The 23,211-nt window shown below is 42.5% G+C and overlaps 1 protein-coding gene across 2 annotated transcripts in view; it reads right to left on the bottom strand.

The window, feature by feature from the left end:
• The window catches only part of LOC136623923 (glypican-5-like), a 256,681-nt gene extending 234,662 nt beyond the window's left edge, over positions 1 to 22,019 (bottom strand). For both annotated transcript variants that reach the window (XM_066598219.1, XM_066598220.1), the window contains exon 1: positions 21,545 to 22,019. In XM_066598219.1, the coding sequence (XP_066454316.1) occupies positions 21,545 to 21,695 (151 nt within the window). In that variant the 5' untranslated portion in view covers positions 21,696 to 22,019. The remainder of the gene's footprint in view (positions 1 to 21,544) is intronic.
• Between the last annotated feature and the right edge of the window lie 1,192 nt (positions 22,020 to 23,211).

Raw genomic sequence — 23,211 nt, 5'->3', positions numbered from 1 at the left:
TCCATTAACAACACTCCGCTGGATTATCAAAGCATTAAACCCGTCACGTCCTAACAGAACTATAAACTAAGTTATGGTGCTAGGGACATGACAGGGAGTCAGGTGGTGTATTTTTTATATTCATCCGCTCCCACAAACCAGCATGGTCTTCCTTTGAAGACGCACAAAAATCTGATTCTCTTCTGAGTCTCATGCATGCACTCTCTCATACAAGTCTTTGGGAGAGTGCAGAAATGGGACTCTGAAAAGAGTCATATTTTCAAGTGGCGCTGGGACTTCAGAGCAGGTCACCGCTGGTTTGTGGGAGCGGGAGTTCATAAAAAATATACATTACTTAGCTCCCTGTCACGTCACGAACAGGACCATAATGGTGCTTTAATGAAATCCTGTTATGTGATATCCACAGCACCACCTTCAGCCACCATTTTTGTGGCATAGACAAGGATATCAATGCAATTAGTCTGAAATGGTCTGTCTTCAGTGAAGCCGTGCCTTACATTGTCCACCATTCATTTGAATGCAATACTATAATATGTCACCTGCCAGTAAAAAGCCTGGTCGGGTGCAGCATTAACTAGAAATAATAGGCAATCACTAGGGCTTAGGGATGCTGCAGTAAGTTCGTCACCACGCCAGTTTTTGTGAAAAAGAGGTATTTTCATTAGACAACCCCGGGTGGTTTCACATCTGCCTTGGAAAATCCAGTCAGAGATTCCGTCGCAGACCCGGTACAAAATACTGGAAAAAGAAGTGTTGCATACAGCGCTTTTTTTCTGCCTAAAGACTGGCCAGCTGAGCGGAAACCGAACGGACCCTATTATACGGTAATCAATGGAGTCCATTTGGAGCTGTTCGGTTCCATCCAAAGACAGCCGTTCGGCTGCGGGGATTCCCCTTTCCTGCTCTCCGAATAGGGCAGGAAAGTGGAACCCCCAACGCAGGTGTGAAACCACCCTTAGTAAAATTTTTACTTTGTATTAACTGTTTAAAAAAATTAAGTAAAAACCTCTTTAATGGTCCATCTTGTACGAGCCGGTATTTTCATTATCTAAGTTTACTGCGATGGGAAAATATGGTATGCTGATAAAGAATTCACAACACAACTGAAAACAGCTGCAAATACTAAAAAGCATGACATCATTCTAAAATAAAAAATGGCTACTAGTATGGGCCAACTATTCTGTAAGGCAAGAAATGAGCATATATAGTCATCAAACTCGAGAAACAATTCAAAGTATTTTAATGGAAAGTTGGACAGAGGACTTTGCATCAGAGCTTCTCGTCACTCTGGAAGATCGGGGCACATGATAAACTTTGCCTTCCCATCCCAAAAGGGGATTATTTGGTCTATGTATAGAGCGATTGGTCTGGAAATGGAATTGTTAAATATAGGAATCTATGAGGAATGTACTTGGCAGAGGGACACTGTAGAGTGGATTCCTACTTCTGTCCAGCCGTTCTGATAATTCACGTCCTCTATGACACTTTGAGGAGCATTTAGGAGGTCCCTTTGATCTGGAGCAATCACATGACTATATACCCACAGCCATATAATACATGTAAGATTCTGGGAGGTTATATTGTAGAAGAGTATTGTCTTCCTGCAGAAATCAAGATTTGCATATCTACATTATCATCAGCAATATCTGATTAACCCTGATCTCTAAACCATTCTCAGAAGGTTAATGTCTGGGACCAACGTGTGTTTATTTTCAGACTGGAGCCAGAAAAGTGACACCGGAGCGGCAGTGTCTGTGACACGCAGGACACATGGAGGATCAAGACCTGTGTCCTCCGATGACTGACAAAACAAAATCATCCTGGTACTATTCAACAGAAGACTTTAGAAAAAGTTCAGATTCAGGTTTTCTTTACACACACTTTTTCGGGATCTTTTTTGGGGCTTGAAATAAAAAAAAAAACACGATTTTCTTATTTTTTGTTAGAATAAAAATCCTTAAGAAAGAACAACAACAGCAAAAAAAACCCACACAATTCTGGTCTAAAAAGGTTTTGCTGTTTTTCAGCAAGTGTCAAAATAGCAACTCTTTAAGGAACAACACTGGGCCCCACCGCTTTTTAAAAAACTGGGTGGTGCTAAATATTAAGGGGTGTGGCCATACATGGCCCGTCAGCTTTACTATAATTTGTGCCTGAACCTGGCGCAAATTCTAGCTGAAACCTATGCTATCTCGTAGCTGGCGCATGGAGGTGCTGTCAGATAGTAACATAGTATGTAGGGCTGCAAAAACACATGACCATCCAGTTCAGCCTATTACCCCCCCCCCCCCCATGTTGATACAGAGGAAGACAAAAAACCTCAATGATGTAGAAGCCTATTTTCCCCATTTAAGGGAAAAAATTCCTTCCTGATTCTAATCTGGCAATCGGAATAATCCCCGGATCACCACCCCTTCTGCAGTAATCAGTGACTATAACATCTAATATTGTATCGCTCAAGGAAGACATCCAGGCTCCTCTTAAACCCTTATTGAGTTTGCCATCACCCCATCCTCTGGCAGAGAGTTCCATAGTCTCACTGCTCTTACAGTAAAGAACCCCCTACTATGTTGATGTAGAAACCTTCTTTTCTCTAGACATAGAGGACGCCCCCTTCTTACAGTCACAGTCCTGGGTATAAAGAGATGATGAGAGAGACCTCTGTATTATCCCATATTATACATAGTTATTAGGTCGCCCCTCATGCGAGAAGTATACTCAGAGACTTAGACCTCTTCATACATTTGTTGCAGTGCCGCTCGAGCAAAGTATACTTAGACCAGCGTATGAAACACCAGTCTGCGTAAATATGCTCTATTGTTTGTAGTGTGTTTTATAATTCCCTGCTGACGTACAGAACACACCTGACAACATCATTTATCTCTCCAGCTCTAGCAGAATTACAACTCCCAAAATACCTTGACGGGCTGTAAAAGCATTGTGGGAGTTGCAGTTTGCAGCAGCTGGAGAGACACACAGGTTGTGGATCAGTCAGTTAGACATTCCATAGAGGGGCTGAATCACCGTCTGGCATACTGAGTGGGATATTTGGGCACTGGCCCCCTGCCAACACCTTTCTGCTAATAATAAAAAACATAATTCCGTGCAAACCCAGCTCTCATCAGAGTGTTGATCCACAGCCCAAAACTCCTATCACTTCTGGCCCCTCTTGTCCAAACAGTACAGTAACAATCTTGTCTGTGTATAAGCTTCACTCTCTGCTTGGCGCCTTGGCTAAGGGGTTGGCCAAGTTTTTTCTTTGCAGATTCCTGCTGCCCGTGTGCACTTGTGTAACAGCTTGACAAAGGCGAAAGACTCTACACTGTTACCCCCTGAAATGAGTTGTAGAGCTGATACTATACTTTTCTCGACTTTATCAATAAACCTTGGAAGAGTTATTTGGTATGTGTTCCTGCTTCCAGAACATCTGCATTTGGCATACGAACGTTTCTGAATCACAGGGGGTTGGTGGTGACCCTACCTGGTCCCATGTACCATCCTGGTGAAGTAAGTAGTCTGCTTCTGTTTGTTAAACACACTCACGGTTGTTGATATAGGATAGTCCTTGAGAACTATCTACTTTTTTCTTCTTTCCTGATATATGCTGACCCCGGACCCTTGGATCGGGTGCTTGTAATTAGCGCTCTCCATTTTGGATGTCTATACTGGATGGGGATTTACCTTAACCCATTGAGGTGTATATCTAGGGCCCATCAGGCTGTCAGGTATAGTGGTGCACACATTTCTCATGGAGACCCCACCCAGTACACTAGTTGTGTCTGTTCCTATATTGTTTTTGATTTTTGAGGCGCTGTCCACTATCTTTGACCTGTAGAAACTGCAATGCATATGTTGGGCTATTTGGTACATACATAAGATGAGAGGATTAGTTCTCTCATTCTAGGTCTGCACCATGGAGTCTGTGGGATGCATTTCAGCTGTGGCAAGTGTGAATATTTCCTAAGCTGGCATTCCAGTTTGCCCTAAAGATGTTCAGGAGGGTTCAAGTCAGCACTGTGTGTAGGCCAGTCTAATCATAGAACATCCATATCCTAAAACCAATGTAAAACAGCATTGGATTTGTGACAAGGCGGGTTAGATTGTTGGATGTATTGCTGACCATTCCCAGAGCATTGCCACATTGTCAGCAGCACATTATTGTCTAGAATGTCAATGTACACCTCCATGTTCATGTTTTTTACCACTACAACCAATTAACCGAGACCATGCCATGTAAAAAGTCCCCAGACCATAACGGAGCCTCTACAGTACTTAAACATTGGCACAACGTGCTCAAGCAAAAGGCATTTCTTAGGCATCCTCCACACCTAGGTATGCTCATCTGATTTGAAGATGGAGTGGTGCGATTCTACTCCATTGAAGGTTCTTCCATTGCTCAGCTGTCCAATGAGAAATCTCCTTGTGCCACTGTAGATGTGCTGATGCATTTTCTTTGAGAGAACTTGAGAGATGTTTGCAGGGTGAATCGAGGGAAACACCAGTTATAAGTATATCAGAGGTTAGTAGAAAGTATGCTACGGAGAGTATCCAATGTCATTTGGGTCAAAGGAGCCCCACTAAGTATTAACATATGGAAATAAATATTTCAGATTCTTACGCAGGTGTCCAGTTATTTCTGGCAGAATATTGTATATCTTGAAGCATTAAATAAAGTTTAGAGGGAGGTCTTTTTAATATGAAACTACACATTAGAACAAAGGGGTAATATCGGAGGTTAGTTGAAGAGAAGATCAGAAGCAATGTTAGAGAATGTTATATTACTGAAAGAGTACTAGATGTTTGGGACAAATTTCTAGCAGATGTGGATGGAAAATTAGCAGTAACTGAATGTAAGCAGCCTGGGATAAGCATAGAGCTATCCTAAGAGAGGCATAAAAAGGAAGTAATGTAAGGGCAGACTAGATGGACCATGTGGTCTTTTTCTGCCGTCGGTATTCTATGTTTCTATTCTTGCCATCAAATTTGACAGAACTGGCAACAGAAGACTCAAATAGCAGTGTGAACATAGTTTAAAGGAAGTCTGTCAGCATATGATACCCCTAATAACTATTCACACCATTAGTTTGGTGCTAGGACAGGCATTGGTAGCATTTTTTTTATCTCTGTAGCTACCGTAGTGCTACCATCACAGAGAAATCTGTATTTTTCTGCTCCGTGTTGTACACAGATGAGCATTAGACCATCCGATGGTGTTCTTCTTGGCTTGGACTGGTCCTGTGTTTTTGCTTTCGGTCCTCCCCAACCCCTCAACATACCATACTTAATGGTTGTGGCTACAGCTCTCTTCTGCTTGTGACATTCTTACATGTCAACCTTGTTAAGTAGCAGTCTCTATACTGATACAGTCCTAAATCTCTAGTTCTAGGACTTTGCTTGGGTTGCCTCCACATGCTCTTGCTTCCTATAATAGCCTTTTTAATATAACTATTTAGTTTTTATTTATACTAAAAACATTCTCCTTAGGCGGCCATATTGGGACACACAGTTTTCCTTCCTGTATTGTCTGTATTTACATTGCAGCAGGATGTGTGCTTTATGGCAGCTGTAGAAAGTGATAGTGTACAGCGCCATTTCTTAAGGCCCTTTTACATGGGCAAATGCCATTCGTTCACCAATCAATGCCCCATGTAAGTAACCCAGCAGTTAGCTGACAAGAAAGCAAAACACTCATTTGTTGGCTGATTGCATCTTTTATGTGTACATCAAAATGATCGTTTGTTAGCAACACATCTCCCCATGTAAACAGATGTGCTGTTGGAAATCACAAAAACCAACAGTCACACGAACAATCATAAGTGATGAATGATCGTTCATGTGACCGTTCATTCCTCAACACTTGCCCAGTGTAGAAGGGATTCTACACTTAAAGGGATTCCCCAGTTGTTAGCAATTGAGGGCCCATCCTCAGGATAGACCATAAACAGTAGATCAATGGAAGTCCATCACCTAAGACATTCAGCAATCAGCTATTTGCCTGGCTACTGCCCTCATCCACAAAGCTATTTTTTGCAAGAAGCAGACAGTTCCATTCTCACTGCAGACTTGATATTGCAAACCAAGTTCCCATTCATTTCAAATGAAACTTTGCCTGTAATGCCAAGTCTGGCCACAACAATGGGAACAGCGCTGTCTGCTTCCTGCAAAAATCCGCTCAGGGCAATGGGCAGGCAAATAGCTGATTGATGGGGCTGCTGAGTAGCACACCACCACTGATCTACAATTGATGGTCTATATTGACCTACTGGACAACCCCTTTATATGAGCACCAATCAAGTTGTTATATCATCATTCAGTGCTAGTTATGAGTATTTTATCAGCCCATATAAAAGTACTTTTTTTACATGGCCCGATAATTGAGCACAAACTTTTGTACGAACATTGTTTTGCCTGATTACTGGGTCATGTGACGTTGCCTCTGATTAGTAAATGCTTGTCGGTATCGTATTTTTGGGGGGGCTGCCAAAACCATCAGTTTTTGTAAGCAGCACACCTCCCCATATAAATGAGGAATGTGCTGCCATGCTTGCACGGTTGACAAGCAATCATATGAATGATCCTTCTGGTGAATAGGATATCCTTAGTGTGTAGACCAAGAGCAATTCCAGGCATACACGCTGAAGCAGACATCACTAGCATGATGTGAACAGGGGCTTAGAACTAACCTCCAAAGCACATTATGCACTGCTCTAGAGCAAAGCTGACCCAAGAAGGAGAACCAGTTTGATTCAGAAGATGTTATTGCTTCCAGCCCAGCTAATAATTATTGATCTAGCTGATAAAAAAAAATACTAATCGGGACTTGGTCCAATCTGGAATGAATAGAACTGGAGATAAACGAGATAAATGGAGCAAGTTGGCATGTGGTCAGAGTTTTGCATATGAAAAACCTATTTATATAATGCAGAATATATTTACACATATTAATGTCACAATCCAGGGGTAAGAATAACATTTACATAGCCTCCATACAGCCGTAATAATGCGCAGGTGGACCTGACGAACTATCGTTTCTGGCAGCGTTCTTATGTGTAATCTTTGTTTGATATTGACACAAGATAACAAAAAAATCCATCACATTAACGGTGTATTGTGACTCTGAGCCCTAATGACTAACCGTTCAATCATCTGCTCCTCTCAGCGCTACTCTATGCTCATGCAAATCAGTCATTACTACATAAAAAGTATGTTTATCACATAAAGGGATATTCAATATAAACCCTTTGCAATCCAATTTTGGATTCACAGTTTCCTAGGAGGCTTTCTCCTTCTGCCATTTTACAACGGCGCCATCTACTGGCTAGAGCCAGTACTGCGGTATGGAACATGCTGGAGAGGCCCCCAACAACAGAGCGGCCAGTAATATACAGTAAGGATACCCTGTTGGACATCTTTCGACATCAGAGCTGTAGAGCCTTCAATCAGAATGTCTGAAGGCGTCAGACAGTTGATTGGAAAGGGTTAAAAATGTTCATAAAAATCACCTTAGGATGTTCAGTTAGTTTTAATGTTGTTATCTAATATATATACATCTTAGCATGATGTGGTGCAGTTTGTTATTTGCCCTTGTGTGTATAGATAATGTAACTACATGCTATGCCTCACTCTCACTCATCATCACCATAGTATCTACAGGTTGGGCCATGGAAAAGTACCTCAGCACCACACTCTTATTAAAGTTGTCTAATAGGAAATTTGTTTTTGTTGCCCAAAGCAACCAATCACAGCACAGCTTTCATTTCTTATATTGCTAAGGTGAAATGAAAGCTATGCTGTGATTGGTTGATTTGGGCAACAAAGACTTTCTTTTAGGCAAGGTGGTACTGGGCTAATTTTTCCCACTCTGTACAAGAAACTTAATTGGAATGTTGTTGACCAGGAAATATTTTAATTAGATGTGCTAAGAATAAAAGAAAAGCCTGCTGAGGCATCTGAAAAATTCTGCCAATGTCTACAAAAGTAGGCCAGTGGGGTAACACGCGAAGGGACCTCCATGTTGGTTTGCCCGGAGTATTTTATGCATAGCTAATGCCTCAGCATCATAACTATTATGCAGAGTATATATTCAGAAATATATATATATATATATATAATTGATGCAGCAAATAGTTATTCATGAAGCCTCCCATGATGAACAGTCCTTATACAAGACATATACAAAAAAAAGTTGCATTTCAGGTGAACAGTAGACAAATGGATCACTGATTGCAATGCTTGAAGATCTAATAGGCATTGGACTATCAGAGTGCCAAAATGAGGTGGTGTAGCATAAATAAGTTGTGCTCAACTCTGACCAATAGTATAAGACCTACAATCTCAGCTAAAGGAATAGCAGACATCATGGGGATTTCTTGTGAACGTGTTTGTGTCATTATCCATGAACATTCGAACATGAAGAAGCTATCTGCAAAGTGGGTCCCCAAATGTTTGACAACAGATCAGAAAAGCATGCGGTCCATTTGTCGGTGTTTCCGGACTAAGAAGAACTTCCTGGATCGGCTGGTCACTATGGATGAGACCTGGATTTATTTGTATGACCCTGAAACCAAGGAGCAGTCAAAAGAGTGGAGGCACAGGGGTTCTCCTCGGCCAAAGAAGTTCAAGGTGCAAAAATCAGCCACTAAGGTGATGGCGCCTGTGTTCTGGGATAAGGAGGGCGTGCTGCTAATGGACTACCTTCAAAATGGTTCCACCATCGATGCAAGGTATTACACTGAACTTTTGGACCAATTAAAGGCAGCTCTGAAGGCCAAAAGGTGCGGCAAGCTGTCCAAAGGAATCTTGTTCCTGCAAGACAATGCCTCCGCTCACACTGCACAAGCGACCACGGCAAAACTGGTGGAGCTAGGCTTCCAGCTGGTTGACCAACCACCTTATTCACCAGATCTAGCTCCTCCGCCCATCATCTGTTTTCAAACCTCAAGAAACACCTCAGGGGTACCAAATGTCACACCATTTCTGATGCCATGGCTGCTACGGATGACTGGTTTGAGGCACAACCGAAATCCTTCTTTTTGCAAGGCTTACAGAACTTGGAATACCGATTTAAGAAGTGTGTTGGCATCAGTGGAGAGTATGAGGAATAAACGGAAAGTTTCATCTTCCTATCTCGTTTCTTTCTGGGTAAAGCCAAAGACTTAGCACTACAGATGAGCGAGCATACTCGTTAAGGGGAAAATACTCAAGCGAGTATTGTCCTTTTCGAGTACCTGCCTGCTCGTCAGAAAAGATTCGGGTGCCGGCGGGGGTGAGCGGTGGGTCGCGGGAGTGAACAGGGGTAAGCGGGTGGGTGGTGGGAGGTAGAAAGAGAGAGATCTCCCCCCCATTCATCCCCCCTCTCCCCCGCCCCCTGCTGGCACACAAATCTTTTCTGACAAGCAGGCAGGTACATGAAAAGGACGATACTTGCTCGAGTATTGTCCCTTAACGAGTATGCTCGCTCATCTCTAATCAGCACCCCCTCGTATAATTTCTATAATACTTTTGTTGTTTTAATAATAAGATTATAATAAGATTATTAACATAAAATAGGGGTTAAAAACAATGTTTTAATACAGTTCTTTAAAGGAGTTGTCCAGTTGTATATAATTGATGGCCTATCAACCGGAAAGGTCATCAATAGTAAATTGATGGAGGTTTGTTGCCAGGAACCCCCAACAATCAGCTGTTTGCAGGGCCAGTGTACTTGTACCTTGAGCTGATTTCTGCAGGAAGCAGACAGCTCCGTTCTTACTACAATGGCCAGGCTTGCTATTGCATGTCCAGTTTGCACAGAAGTGAAAGGAACTTGGCCTGCAATGCCAAGCCTGACCACTGCAGTGAGAACAGAGCTGTCAACTTCCTGCAGAAATCAACTCACACCGACCCAGCAAATAGCAGTTTTAATAAAAGGCTGTTTAAAAACCTAGTGAAGTAATCTAGTAAACCTTAATAAAGCAGTTTTAACTTGCTTAGCAGACTGGAGTAATGTGTTACACAATCACTACAATTACACATAAGTGAAAGCAGCCCTTGAATAGTCTTTGCAAGGAAAATGTAAGTGTGAGGGGATCAGAGTGTTTATTTATTGACATCCTCAGTGTTCCTCCTCCAGCTCCACATGCTGAGCAGCCTTCAGTGCAACCGCCAAGATAAACAATCCTTCCCATTTGTATTCTCCAATGTTAAAACATACAGCAAGTGTAGGACACGTAACACCAGCACCTTTACTGATCCAAGGCACTTTTCTAAAGTCTGCACCATGTTTACTGTCTCGTAAACCCACAGCTGTATCATCACTGCCTTTTACTTGGCTCGCTTCTATTTGCTTGGGATGGTTTTGGCACTGTCTTCATACAATAAGAAGACTATAAAAACAATTGTAGAAGACAACTTAAGATTCGCGTTGTCATACTAACTTTGATGCTGTGCAAGAGTTCTTCAGAAGTTGTAAGACTTAAATTGTGCAGGAGTTGCATTACTGTTTTTGGGTCATGTGTTCCACCTGTATCTTGGTTGTATCTAATTGTATATGATTGTTATTAGCCTTCAAGGTGCTGATACTTCAATGTACAAAAATTGTGCTAAAATTAAGTCAATATAAACATACAATCATAATAGTTCAGCAATAGAGATGAGCGAGCCTACTCGGCCACACCCCTTTTTCGCCCGAGCGCCGCGATTTTCGAGTACTTCTGTACTCGGGTGAAAAGATTCCGCAGGCGCCGGGGGGCGGCGTGGGTGAGTGGGGGGTTGCAGCAGGGAGTGGGGGGAGAGGGAGAGAGAGAGGGCTCCCCCCTGTTCCCCGCTGCTACCCCCCGCTCCGCCACGCCTCCCTCCGCCCCCCGGAACCGCCTGAATCTTTTCACCCGAGTACAGAAGTACTCGAAAATCGCGGTGCTCGATCGAGTAATTACTCGAAACGAGTATACTCGCTCATCTCTATTCAGCAACAATCTCATTTTCATTAACTTACAGTGCAATGCAATAATAAATAAAAGTAAGTTCTGCCTGTAAATGGTCATTCAGCCAAAGGATGGTCAAAGCAATAGCTAACAAAAGCGCAAATAACTTTTTTTTTTTTTACCTAAAATGATGTTTTTGGGCAGAAAAATAATCACACTTGTTAGCCTGTAGGGTTTTCCTTGCTTTCTAATATGCTGACCACTGCCTGTTGTTACATGAAGCCCGTCTTTAATAATAGAGATAACAAAATCAATAACAAGAAATGAGGGAGGGTGCTGTATTATGCTGCCCATAGACGTGTCATGTCTGTACAGGCTAGACAGCATAACGATGGGCGAAATCTAGGGGACTAGATACCTAAACAGACTAAGCAACAAGTTTATGGGAAACTTAAAGGGGTTTTCTAGAGAGAAGACTATTGATGACCTATCCTTAGAATAGTTCAGCAATAGTTGATATGTTGGGCTCCATCGCTTGGGACCCTGACCGATCAGCTGAGTGGGCGCATGCTGTCAGCATCGCAAAAAAAACAGAGGTCGAAGCTGAAGTAGGGGAAGTCGCTGCTCCAACCTCTGTGTAGTGGCCGGTGCTTGTAACTGCAGGCACAGCTCACGTTGATTTCAATGAGAGCCGTGTCTGTTGTTACAAGCACCAGCCACTATGCGGAGGTTGGCGCAGAGACTTCCACTGATTCTGCTCTAACCTCTGTGTATTTGCGGCGCTGACAGTATGAGCCCACTCAGCTGATCGCTCGGGGTGCCAAGCGACGGACCCCAGACGATCAACTATTAATGAACTATCCTGAGGATAGGCGATCAGTAGTATTCTCCCTGAAAAAACCCTTTAAGGTAGCTAGATGAAGGCTATAAACAGTCACAGTGGTAAATAACCACATATAGTGTTTAACGGGACTCCTAGAATCACTCTGCCTGCCCTAAAAAAAGGGCAGCCCCACCGTTTGAACAAAGCAAAGTCCAAAGTCACAGAGGAACAAGGGCAGACACCTAGGGAGACAAACTGACAGAAGGTACTGTGCAAAGCTCAATTGAAAATTAGTGCAGTACAGTAGAGCACCAAACTCAGTACACAGCACACTGACCAGTATATACAGAGTATAACCGGCATCCTCTGCAAGATGAGTCAGTTCAAATATCCGAAACCCAACACTGGTAGGCTGACTGAGCTGCGTATCGCCTCAACCTGCTATCAACACTAGATCCAAAGGGAGATTTCTCTCCCTCAGTTTCCAGTTGCACAACAACACTGAGCATGCATCAGCAGGTGCATCACATTGTTTCGGGTTGACACTGTGACATCACCCCAGACCCGTTTCCTGAACCTGGAAGTGCCCATCATCGGGGGCGCTGTTACAAGGCGTATGTGAAGAATGGAGAGGGAAGACAGAAGCAGAAATTCACACAGACATGCTTCTGGAGCTTATAGTAAGTGATTTACTATGCTACATGTTTGTGTGTGTGCTACAGAGTGTTAGGTAGCAGAAGCTGCTGTGTTCTCCATGTGCAGTGTATTGACGTCATCATAGCAGCAAGTCTCCACCCACCAACTCAGAGAACTGAGAATTACAGATGGAGCTGGCAGAGGAGGAAAACTGGTTGAAAAATAAAAGATGCAATTGATATAACGGGCAGAAATAGCATTGTTCCTCATGTGCACACCGCACACATATGACAGCTTATTCTTAAGTCACCTGAAAGGAATTTTAACAGGAAGACAACCCCTGTCCATATTCCCTATTAGGGTATTGGAACTTTGTTCTATGAGTCAGAATGGAGAGCTAATGAATGGCTGCAATGTTATACAATAGGCGCTCCAGGAAAAATGTCTAGCTTTTCCTAGTTTTCCCTGGCAAAGTCAGCTGTTGGCTGGGGAGCCAAACCCACAGATATCAGCTGATTGCTACAGGGGCTCCTGTCTAAAAGAGGTTGCTTCTGGTGTGGCAGACCCTTAAATTGGTCATCGAGTAATCAAGTTTATCAGATTCAAAGTGAAATAAATGTTTTTGTTGTGTGAAGACAAAAGTTTTTGTGTATAAACAAAAAGTTTTCCATCGCTACCTGAAAGCGATCAACAAGCATGAGCGCGGTTATTCACGGATTGCATTATGCTTTATTTATATTCTTATTATGGCTTGTGTCTCTGCTTACTGCTTTGATTATACAAGGTTATACTGCTGCGAATGGGATATGTTGGTCCTAATACCCATAACAGTTCTGTCTGCCAACATGTGAACATTTGGTTTAATTACCATATGACAGCATAACATCTGGTATTCATGTGTTCATGATTAGAGTTAATTAGCCTTTGGTATTCATGTGTTAATGAGTAGAGTTGTGGTAGGTATTAAGTCTTTAGCAGGAAAACAAGACCCAGAGCCCATTTAGAACAGTACACCCTTGTGCACCCAAAGTACTAAATAGAGACAAAAGCCATACTTAGAATAAACAGAAAGTTACAATAGGGTCCATCTACAGCAACTACCCTGCTTGTTCACAGTTTCCATGCAAGAAAACAGCAAATATAAACTGAGTTTACAAAGTTACACTAGATTTGGGGCTGCATTAGTTTATGGATTCATTTTCAGATATCCCGATGTGTCGGATGCAACCTAGTCTCATGTGGACATGTCAACTCTAACCATACATACTTTGTATTGGACTTTGAGATCACATGACCATCTTCGAAGAAAAAGGCCAAGAGTTTCAGACAGATACCTGCATAATGAATAAATTTAAAAAAATCACTTGAGGGGCCCTTTAAGTCAATGGGCGGTCCATGTAATGAACATGCTGTGTCCTCCATCAGCAGAAACCCTTTTTGTAGCCGGCTAATAAATGGTTGTTGAAACTGGAGACCCACCTCTTTTATCACAGAATTCCCTAAATGGGTATTTCAAATTGGGTTTTCAAAACCAGGCAACTCCATTAAGGATCAACTTTTAATACTTTTTTTTTTTCAGCGTCATTCTTATTTTAATTGGAGGATCTCTGCTCTTCTGTACTGCTTTCATCCTCAAAGGACTGCGGGGGTATCCTTGAAATAACGTGTGATTTTATGGTAGATTTTAATAGGCAATGGGCCCTTTTACACAGGCTGAGAAATCGTTCAAATTCCTGCAATCTGCGAGAATCGGAACCATTATTGTTCATTCTAAATGCATGCAAGACTGAATGACGAATGATAAATTTGTTCGTTGTTGAGTTTCTACATGCATAAACATTGAACACTGATCGTCCAGTGTAAACAGGCAGTTGCGCATCTATGAAAACTGCCTGTTTACTGTGAATGGAGGTGGTCAGGCCAGAATGATCCATGGCTGGCTCCACCTCCTTTCACTAGCGATGTTCGTTCCTGTGTAAAAGCATAGGAGCAATTCAAACTGGGATGACCTGTTGGGTATCTGCGCCCAATAGGTCATTCCGTGTAAAAGCACCCTAAGGTACCCCTATTATATGGCTCAGCCCCTGCAGGAATAAAACTTTGTAAATGATGCAATTTTTTCTCATTCATATGAAAGTTAACAGAAAAAGTTTTGAAGTATGCATGACACCAAATGCACTAGAATGTGAGCCCTATTCTAGCTACAAAAAGGGGACCAAAAGTGAGCTTGGTAACTTCAGTAACGGGAAAACTTTTCGAGGGGTTTCTGAGAGACGCCATCGACGTGTACCTCAAGGAGAAGAACGGAATAACTCCTCACCAGCATGGGTTTATGAAGGGTCGCTCATGTCAGACAAATCTGATCAGTTTCTACGATGAAGTAAGCCCAGGGAGAATCTATTGATCTCGTATATCTGGACTTCTCTAAAGCATTTGACACCGTGCCACATAATAGGCTAATATACAAAATGAGGCAGCTCGGATTGGGTGAAACCGTGTGTAATTGGGTGAAGAATTGGCTCAGAGATAGAAAGCAGAGGGTGGTAATAAATGGTTCGTACTCTGATTGGGCCACCGTCGTTAGCGGGGTGCCACAGGGTTCAGTACTGGGCCCCATTCTGTTCAATATATTTATCAATGACCTGATAGAGGGGCTGCACAGCAAAATATCAATATTTGCAGATGGCACAAAATTATACAAGATAATTAATGCAGCGGAGGACAATGTGCGGCTACAAACGGACCTAGATAAGCTGGAGGCTTGGGCAGAAAAATGGCAAATGAAGTTCAATGTTGAAAAATGTAAGGTTATGCACATGGGCAGGAGAAACAGATGTCACCAATATACACTAAATGGGGTACTGCTAGGGAAAAGGGAGATGGGAAAAGGCCTGGGGTACTAGTGGACTGTAGGCTTAACTGGAGTAACCAATGCCAGTCAGCTGCTGCAAAGGCAAATAAAGTTTTGGGATGCATTAAAAGAGGTATAGGGGCGGAGGACGAAAACATTATCCTTTCACTATATAAGGCACTTGTCAGGCCTCACATGGAATACTGCGTACAATTCTGGTCACCGGTGCTCAGGAAAGATGTTACAGTGCTGGAGGGGGTTCAAAGAAGGGCAACTAAATTAATAAATTGAATGACGGGACTGGAATACCCAGAGAGGCTATCAAAGTTGGGACTATTTACTCTAGAAAAAAGACGGCTAAGGGGCGACCAAATCACTATGTATAAATACATGAGGGGACAATACAAGGATCTCTCCCATGATCTGTTTATACCCAGGACTGCGACGGTAATGAGAGGGCATCCGCTACGTTTAGAGGAAAGCAGGTTTCATCACCAACATAGAAGGGGGTTCTTTACTGTAAGAGCAGTGAGGCTGTGGAACTCTCTGCCTGAGGATGTGGTGATGGCAAAATCCATAGAGGAGTTTAAAAGGGGACTTGATGTCTTTCTGGAGAGGAAGGATATTACAGGATATAAATCTTAGGTTAATTGTTAATCCGGGTATACAGGCAGGTAGGAACTATTAGGGGTTAATCCAGGGAACAGTCTGATTGCCATTAGGGAGTCGGGAAGGAATTTTTTCCCCAAAAGGGCTGATTGGCTCCTGCTCTTGGGGTTTTTTGCCTTCCTCTGGATCAACACAGGAGGATAAACAGGTTGGACTAGATGGACATTGTCTTCATTCAGCCTTACAAACTATGTTACTATGTTACATACATAGCGGAGCCATCATACAGCAGTGTGCATGAAGCCTTCAATACATTTATAAAAACGTAAAGAAATATATCTCAGACATGACTCAAATTATTAGCATTACATTAAATGGTGCCAGATCCACCCCTGCAACAGCATTGATAAATGTCCTTTTCCTTTCCACAAGGCAGCCCTGGACCAATTAGGGAAGCACACCCAAGCAGCAAATTACTTTGAATTAAACCATATTTTTGGCAGAAATAGGGCAAACTCAATTTTACTCTCAATAGACTAATTCTTATGCATCTTTTATGTGTTGGTTTATATTTGTCCAGTATCAACTAATAGTTGCTATGGCAGAGGAAGCGGTGGAAGGTTGGCAATTGTATACGCTTGGAAAGCACTTAAATGCAGTAAAGTTTCTTAAATCCATCACCAATGGGGCCTGTGGATTATAAGATTTTCCGGATTATCGGATAGTTAGAAAAAAAATGGAAAAACTAAACTCAGTTGTGCAATTGAACAATATCAGGCTACCTATGGGCAAGAACTTCTATTCATTATAGACCAGTCTTTTCCAACTATTAGGCTTTGTTCAAACGAGCGCTGTTTAACCCTTTCCAATCCAATTTGTATCCTGGTTTTCCTAGAGGGCTTACTCTTTTTCTGCCGTTATACAACGGCGCTATATGCTGGCTAAAGCCAGTACTGCATGAGGTGACATGTTGGATAGGCTCTGACAATAGAGAGGCTGGCAATATACTGTAAGAGAACCCCGACGAATGTCTTCCAACATCGGAGCTGTACAGCCTTAAATCATAATGTCTTTAGAGGTCAGACAGTGGATTGGAAAGGGTTAAACCGAACGATAAGTGAACCAGCCAAAGATGATTTTCATACCTGTATAAAATAAGCGCGACGAACGAAAAGCGAACAATTCTCACTCGTCGTTTAATCATTGGCTCGTGTTTAGACTGAATGATTATTATTCACTTTCACTCGTTTGAATGATTTTTTGAACAATAGCCATTCCATGTAAAAGCACCCTAACTGCATACACTAAAGGCCCATTTACACGGAGCGATGATCGCTCAGAAATCACTAAAAATCGATGCGTCTAAATGCGCGCCCATCGTGCACTTTTCGTGCACTGCTAGCTGATCGTTAAATACAGTCCAACCTAAAAATCGTCCTTCAGCCTTATCAGCAGTTCTTCACGGGGAGTGCTGATAGCATTGTTTCCAGCTGGAGAATAAAAGAACTGAAAGCAGATAAGAGCCATCCAGCTATTAACTGATTTCAGCTAAGGCTTCATTTGCACACTTAATTGCTCTTAAGTAGCTGAGTAGCTACTTAAAAGTTTGTGCAAAATGATCGCTCAAAGCTGTCACTCAAACTGTCGTCTGAGCAATCATTGCTCCGTGTAAATGGGCCTTAACTCTACAGCTACTCTGACTGTATGTCCAAATAGTAACTTCTACTGACCTGTTTTACTGATAACACTCAGCTACAAGGAAGACGAATTCGGGTGCTTTTAGACGAAACGATTATTGATCAAAAAATCGTTCAAATGAGCGAAAGTGAAGGATAATCGCTCAGCTAAATACGAGCCAATAACCGAACGACGAACAATAATTGTTCGCTTTTCGCTCGTCGTTCATTTTATGCAGGTACAAAAGTCATGGTTGGCTCGTTCACTTATCGTTCGGTTTAACAGCGCTTATTCAGTCATTCTCATTCACTTATACGGTGAATGTGAAAGACTGAATGATTCTGAACTATTTCTTACTTCAATGAGCTAACGATGTATCTGTCTGGAGAAACAGGCTGCACAAGAGCGAGCGAGCTAACGATGACGTCATTCGCTGGTTCAAACGATAGATCAGCTCGTCTAAACAGACCTTTACATATTTAATACAATCAATTCCCATCATCTAGAAGAGATACTTGTAAAGCCTATTCAAAGTAAAGCCAATAACCTTGCGTGCGTCCTAAAATGATGTCAGTAACGACCACTCTCCTTTCATTCAAGCCGGTTTCAGGCAAGCATATTGTAACACATCCACAATACGGATCTGCATTACGGACGTGTTATAGAGGCAGAGGGGAAAAAAAAAACGTAAAAAAAATGCAAAATACAAACTAAACACCAAGCTAAAATTTGCTTGTCTGAAGTGATTGGCCTGTTTATACATTTTCTACAGAGTATAGGTTATCTTATCTGTCAGATCTATAAGGGTGTATTCACACACAACAGATTTGTTGCAGAAATTTCACACTTTGCAAATAACCCGAATAGTTTGATGTTATGTTGGCGGTGAACACAAAGATAGGAGTTCCATTCACAGGAGTAGGACATTAGCAGAAATTTTTGAAGCATATTTACCATGTGTGAAGGTATCCTAAAAAGGTCTATAAAACTGTTTTTTAGCATCTTCCACACCTGTGCTAGTTTTTCCGCTGCTTGACTCCATCCTTGGAGCTGAAAACGGCTGAATCTGGCATATGCACCTATATGACTAACCAAGGTGTGCCTATATGACTATAATGGAGCCTGTCAGCTGAATCAGAGCTGGAGGCCCCCTGAGGCCTTTGTTTTATCTTTTTATCTGTGTGTAGAATAGCTCCCACAGGGGTACCCATTGTAATGGCAGTTAATAAAAAGTAACTTAATATATATATTATATACATATTATGTACACTGTGCAAAAGTTTTAGGCAGGCGTGTGAGATGAATACTGCAAAGTAAGAATGTCTTCAAAAATAGAAGTGTTAAGGTACCTTTACATGAGCCAATAGTGGACCAATAATATCAAACGAGCGATAATGGGTGACTGTCAGCCCATGTACACAGCCTCCGACAGGGCACCGAGCGAGAAGTTGCTCAGTAGTTGTGAGGTGTTCCATTTCAGTGAGCTAAAATGGAATGACTACTGAGCGACTTCTTGCTCAGTGTAAACAGAAGTTGCTCAACGTCTGAGTGGCTGCCTGTTTGCAGTGAATGGAGGTGGGTGGCTAGAAGAGATCTCCGATGTACTTTGCCTCCATTCTCTGAACGACTATCGCTCCTGTGTGAAAGCAAAGGAGCGATAGTCGCTGCATCGGCTGTCTGGCGCTATTGTACCCAACAATCGCATTTTGTAAAGATACATTGGATAGTTTATTTATGTCAATTAACAAAGTGAAAAGTAAATGAGCAGAAGTGGAATCTATATCAAATTAATATTTGGAGTGACCGGCCTTTGCCTTCAAAACAGCGTCAATTCTTCTAGCTATTCTTGCACACAGTTTTTGAAGCAACTCAGCAGGGAGGTTGTTCCAAACATCTTGGAGAACTGACCACAGATCTTCTCTGGATGTAGTCTTGCTCAAATCCTTCTGTTTCTGCATGTAATCCTAGGCAGACTGGATAATGATGAGATCAGGGCTCTGTGGGGCCGTATCATCACTTCTTTAGGGTGAATTCACACGAACGTATATCGGCTCGGTTTTCACGCCGAGCCGATATACATTGTCCTCGTGTGCAGGGGGGGAGGATGGAAGAGCCTCAGAGCAGGAACTGAGCTCCCGCCCTCTCTCTGCCTCCTCTCCGCCCCTCTGCACTATTTGCAATGGGGAGAGGCGGGGCGGAGGCGGGGCTAATTCACAACACTTAGCCCCGCCCCTCCCCATTGTTGTGGGGTTGTTGTCCTCCCACAGAATTAATTTGAAAGCAATCAGCCACTTTCCTGATGGTATTACATGTTGGATAAGTATCTGCCTGCATTTCTGAGCATTGAGGACACCATTAATCTTGACCAAATCTCCAATTCAATTTGCTGAAGTGCAGCCCCAAACTTCCAAGGAACAGCCCTTCAGTGACAACAAAACTGACTTCTGTTACAGCCAAATATTTCAAATTTGGACTCATCAGTCCAGAGCAGCTGATGCCATTTTCCTGCACCCGAGTTCTTGTTTTCATGCATAGTTGAGTTGCTTGGCCTTGTTTTACGTCAAAGGTATGGCTTTTGGCCAAAATTCTTCCATGAAGACCCATTCTAGACGGAGGTCTCCAAACAGTAGATGGGTCCCACTGGTTTCTGTCAGTTCCAAGCCGATGGCACTGCTGGGCATCTTCTGATTTCATAGGGAAGTAAGCATGATGTCTCTTTCATCTGCTGCACTAAGTTTTCTTGGTTGACCTCTGTGTCTATGGTTCTCAATGTTTCACAGTTCTTTGTACATGTTCAAAAGAGCTTGAACAGCACATTTTAAAACCCCAATTTGTTTTGACATCTTTGCCTGAAAGAGACCTAGCTGCAGCAGTATAACTACCTTCTGTCTTATTGCTGTGCTCAATCTTACCACGGTCTATGACCTGTGACATGAAACTGTCTTCCACAACCTCACCTTTGTAGCAGTGTTTGCCTGTCCCTTGCTCTTTTAAGCCTCCTACACTGCTGTTTCTGGTTAAATCAATGGCTTTATATCAACTTACATATGAAACTGATGATTATCACCAGTCTGGTATAATTGATTAATCATACACCTGGCTATAATACTACACTGGCTTTGTACCTAGAAGAATTGATGTTGTTTTAAAGGTAGAGGGTGCTCACGCCAAATATTAATGTGATTTTAATTTCTCTTTTGGTTCATTTACTTTGTATTTTGTTGATTGACAAATAAACTATTAACACTTCTAAGCATTCTTACTTTGTAGCATTTTTTCCCCACACCTGCCTAAAACTTTTGCACAGTACTGTGTATATATATATATATATATATATATATATATATATATATATATATAAGCAGCTTGTGCACCTTTTCCTTCTACATTACATCAGAGTACAGACTTAGTATTTTCTGAAATATGTATTGTCACATCTCCTCATCTCCCAAGTGCTTGCACTGCAGCCACTGTATAATCTGATGGCATAAACTGCTCACAAGAAATCCCCATGTAATCCTATTACTGAAGATAACCACATGGGATGGCACCACTACTGAACCATCTCAAGTGCTCTACTACATGCACAGGAACGCTCCCTGACAAGTACAAAACCCTCATTTTATCACATCACAGATGACTCCAATGTTTATTTTTTTTAAGTGCACTAGATACAATGTATCCATATGTCTCCATGTATATCTAAACATCAGCACACAACATACGCCACATATGGGAAGCAACAGTGAATGTACAGCAGTAACAAGATTCCAGATATGACACATGCATAAATACAGATGTAGCAGAGCTGACTGTGTTCGGTACAGCTGAGCTGACTGCGTCATTTAGCGCCTCATTATACCCTGACGTATTATCTGCTGCTTTAAATAGGACTGCAGTAAACTTACTGATTTCTCCTTAGCTAAATTCATCCTCAGCTAAGTAATACATCTCGCTTCGGTGCACAGTTAAATGACATTATATATGCAAGGTGGCTTAGAATAGAATGCAATAAAGCAGCGATGCAAAGGAAGAATTGTCACTCACCCTCAATGGGTACCTCCGGCACCAGCCGACCTCTCCCGACTTGCTGAACCTGGAACGCTGTACGCACCTCATGACAACTTGGGGGGCGCTCAGATGGCATAGATGGCACCAAACTGAAGAACAGGAGGAGGGGCAGAAGCAACAAGGACATCTCAACAAGCAGAGGGGTACACGCAATGTGCACCAACCTCTATGTACTAGTATACTGCATCTATCTGCCAATGTTTCGAAAGACCAATGCCTACACACCTAGGCAATGCCCCATGCCCTCATTGTACCATGCACAACATTTTGCCAGAATGGATTTGACAGTTGTCTTGATTCACAAGTGTCAGGCCTTGTCTGTCTGTGCAATGGATAACAAGCTTTGCAAGGTCTGTGTGGAGTCCAGTCTTCTATTTATTTGGCTGGCAGCTTCATTCTGTGTCTATGTGGAGTCTCAGGCTGCAGGACAGCTCCCTCCCTCACTTCTGTACTTCTGTCTCACTTCAAGCCTCCCTCCAGCATGCTGATCCTCAGCCCCTCCCTACCTCTCTCGCTCCTCATCCCCCATTCACTCCTGGCCATTTAACTCCCCACTTCCCAAGCAGCCCCCTCCGCTGTCACCCACCACCAACCATCCTCACATTACTGCTGGTCATTTCTGAGCCCTCTTTGGCTCACTGTCCACATCACCTTGGAACAGATATACATTGCATATGTCAGTCCGCTTATTACGCCATCACTAGGTCCAGGGATAGTGACTCAAGCAGTTTAGAAAGGTCAACAAATCAACTGAGGGTAATTAAAACCACAACCAGCATTCAGTGCAGTAAATGAAACGCTATGCATAACGTAGAAGCCGCCCTGTGGATGGTACTCTATCCAATTCTTGCAGGGGCGGAGGTCTGAAAGCTTTTCTGGCTGACCATTACAGTAGACACATACTCTTTGACAATTATCATAATCCGCCGGCGCCCAATTTTCTACTTCTCAGCCGTCTCCTTTATATTGAATGAAACATGAAGTAATACATGCAAAAGTTCAAGGTGCACATTCTAACAATAGGGGCTGTAGGGAGTCTTTGAACTTTTCCCGGGCACAGCATTTAGGGTACTTCCACATGAGTTATTCTGCATCCAAGTTCGTTTGATCTGAACAAACATTGGCAGTATATTGACTTGCCCTAAGGCGTAGGTGAAACGGGACGCGGGTAAGGCGCCTGAGTTGCATGATGACACTGACAAACGGAGACGGAGGCAATATTTTTTTCCGCCAGCTGATAAACTTTACTAAGAGGATATGTGGTTCTGCATCACTCCGCAGGAGGGTGTTTGAAACGTTATGGATGGAACAGGAGTTCACACTTACAATATAAATACATATCAGAAGTCACACTGTGGGTTGGACTTCACTCGGAACTAACCATCATCGTTCCAAGTAACTCTATAGCTTACTGTAGTCTCGGCATAATACAGACATCACAAACGCGCACCGTACGTGCAAAAATACATCTCAATGACCACAGAACGCAGATCGTTACTCTCATCTAACATATATTCTTATAAGCGCATGGCGTCAATAAAAAGTGCCTTGTCAGCCCAGCAAGAACTCCCTAATGATTCCTTCACATGAACATGTGGTGACAGCGTATTCGCACGTAATACGCTGTACTAAGGGATTGCATG

This window comes from Eleutherodactylus coqui, chromosome 1 (assembly GCF_035609145.1).
Source record: "Eleutherodactylus coqui strain aEleCoq1 chromosome 1, aEleCoq1.hap1, whole genome shotgun sequence".
NCBI lineage: Eukaryota > Metazoa > Chordata > Amphibia > Anura > Eleutherodactylidae > Eleutherodactylus > Eleutherodactylus coqui.
The sequence above is the reverse complement of the archived record's forward strand: the minus strand, read 5'-3'. Positions and strand labels throughout refer to the sequence as shown.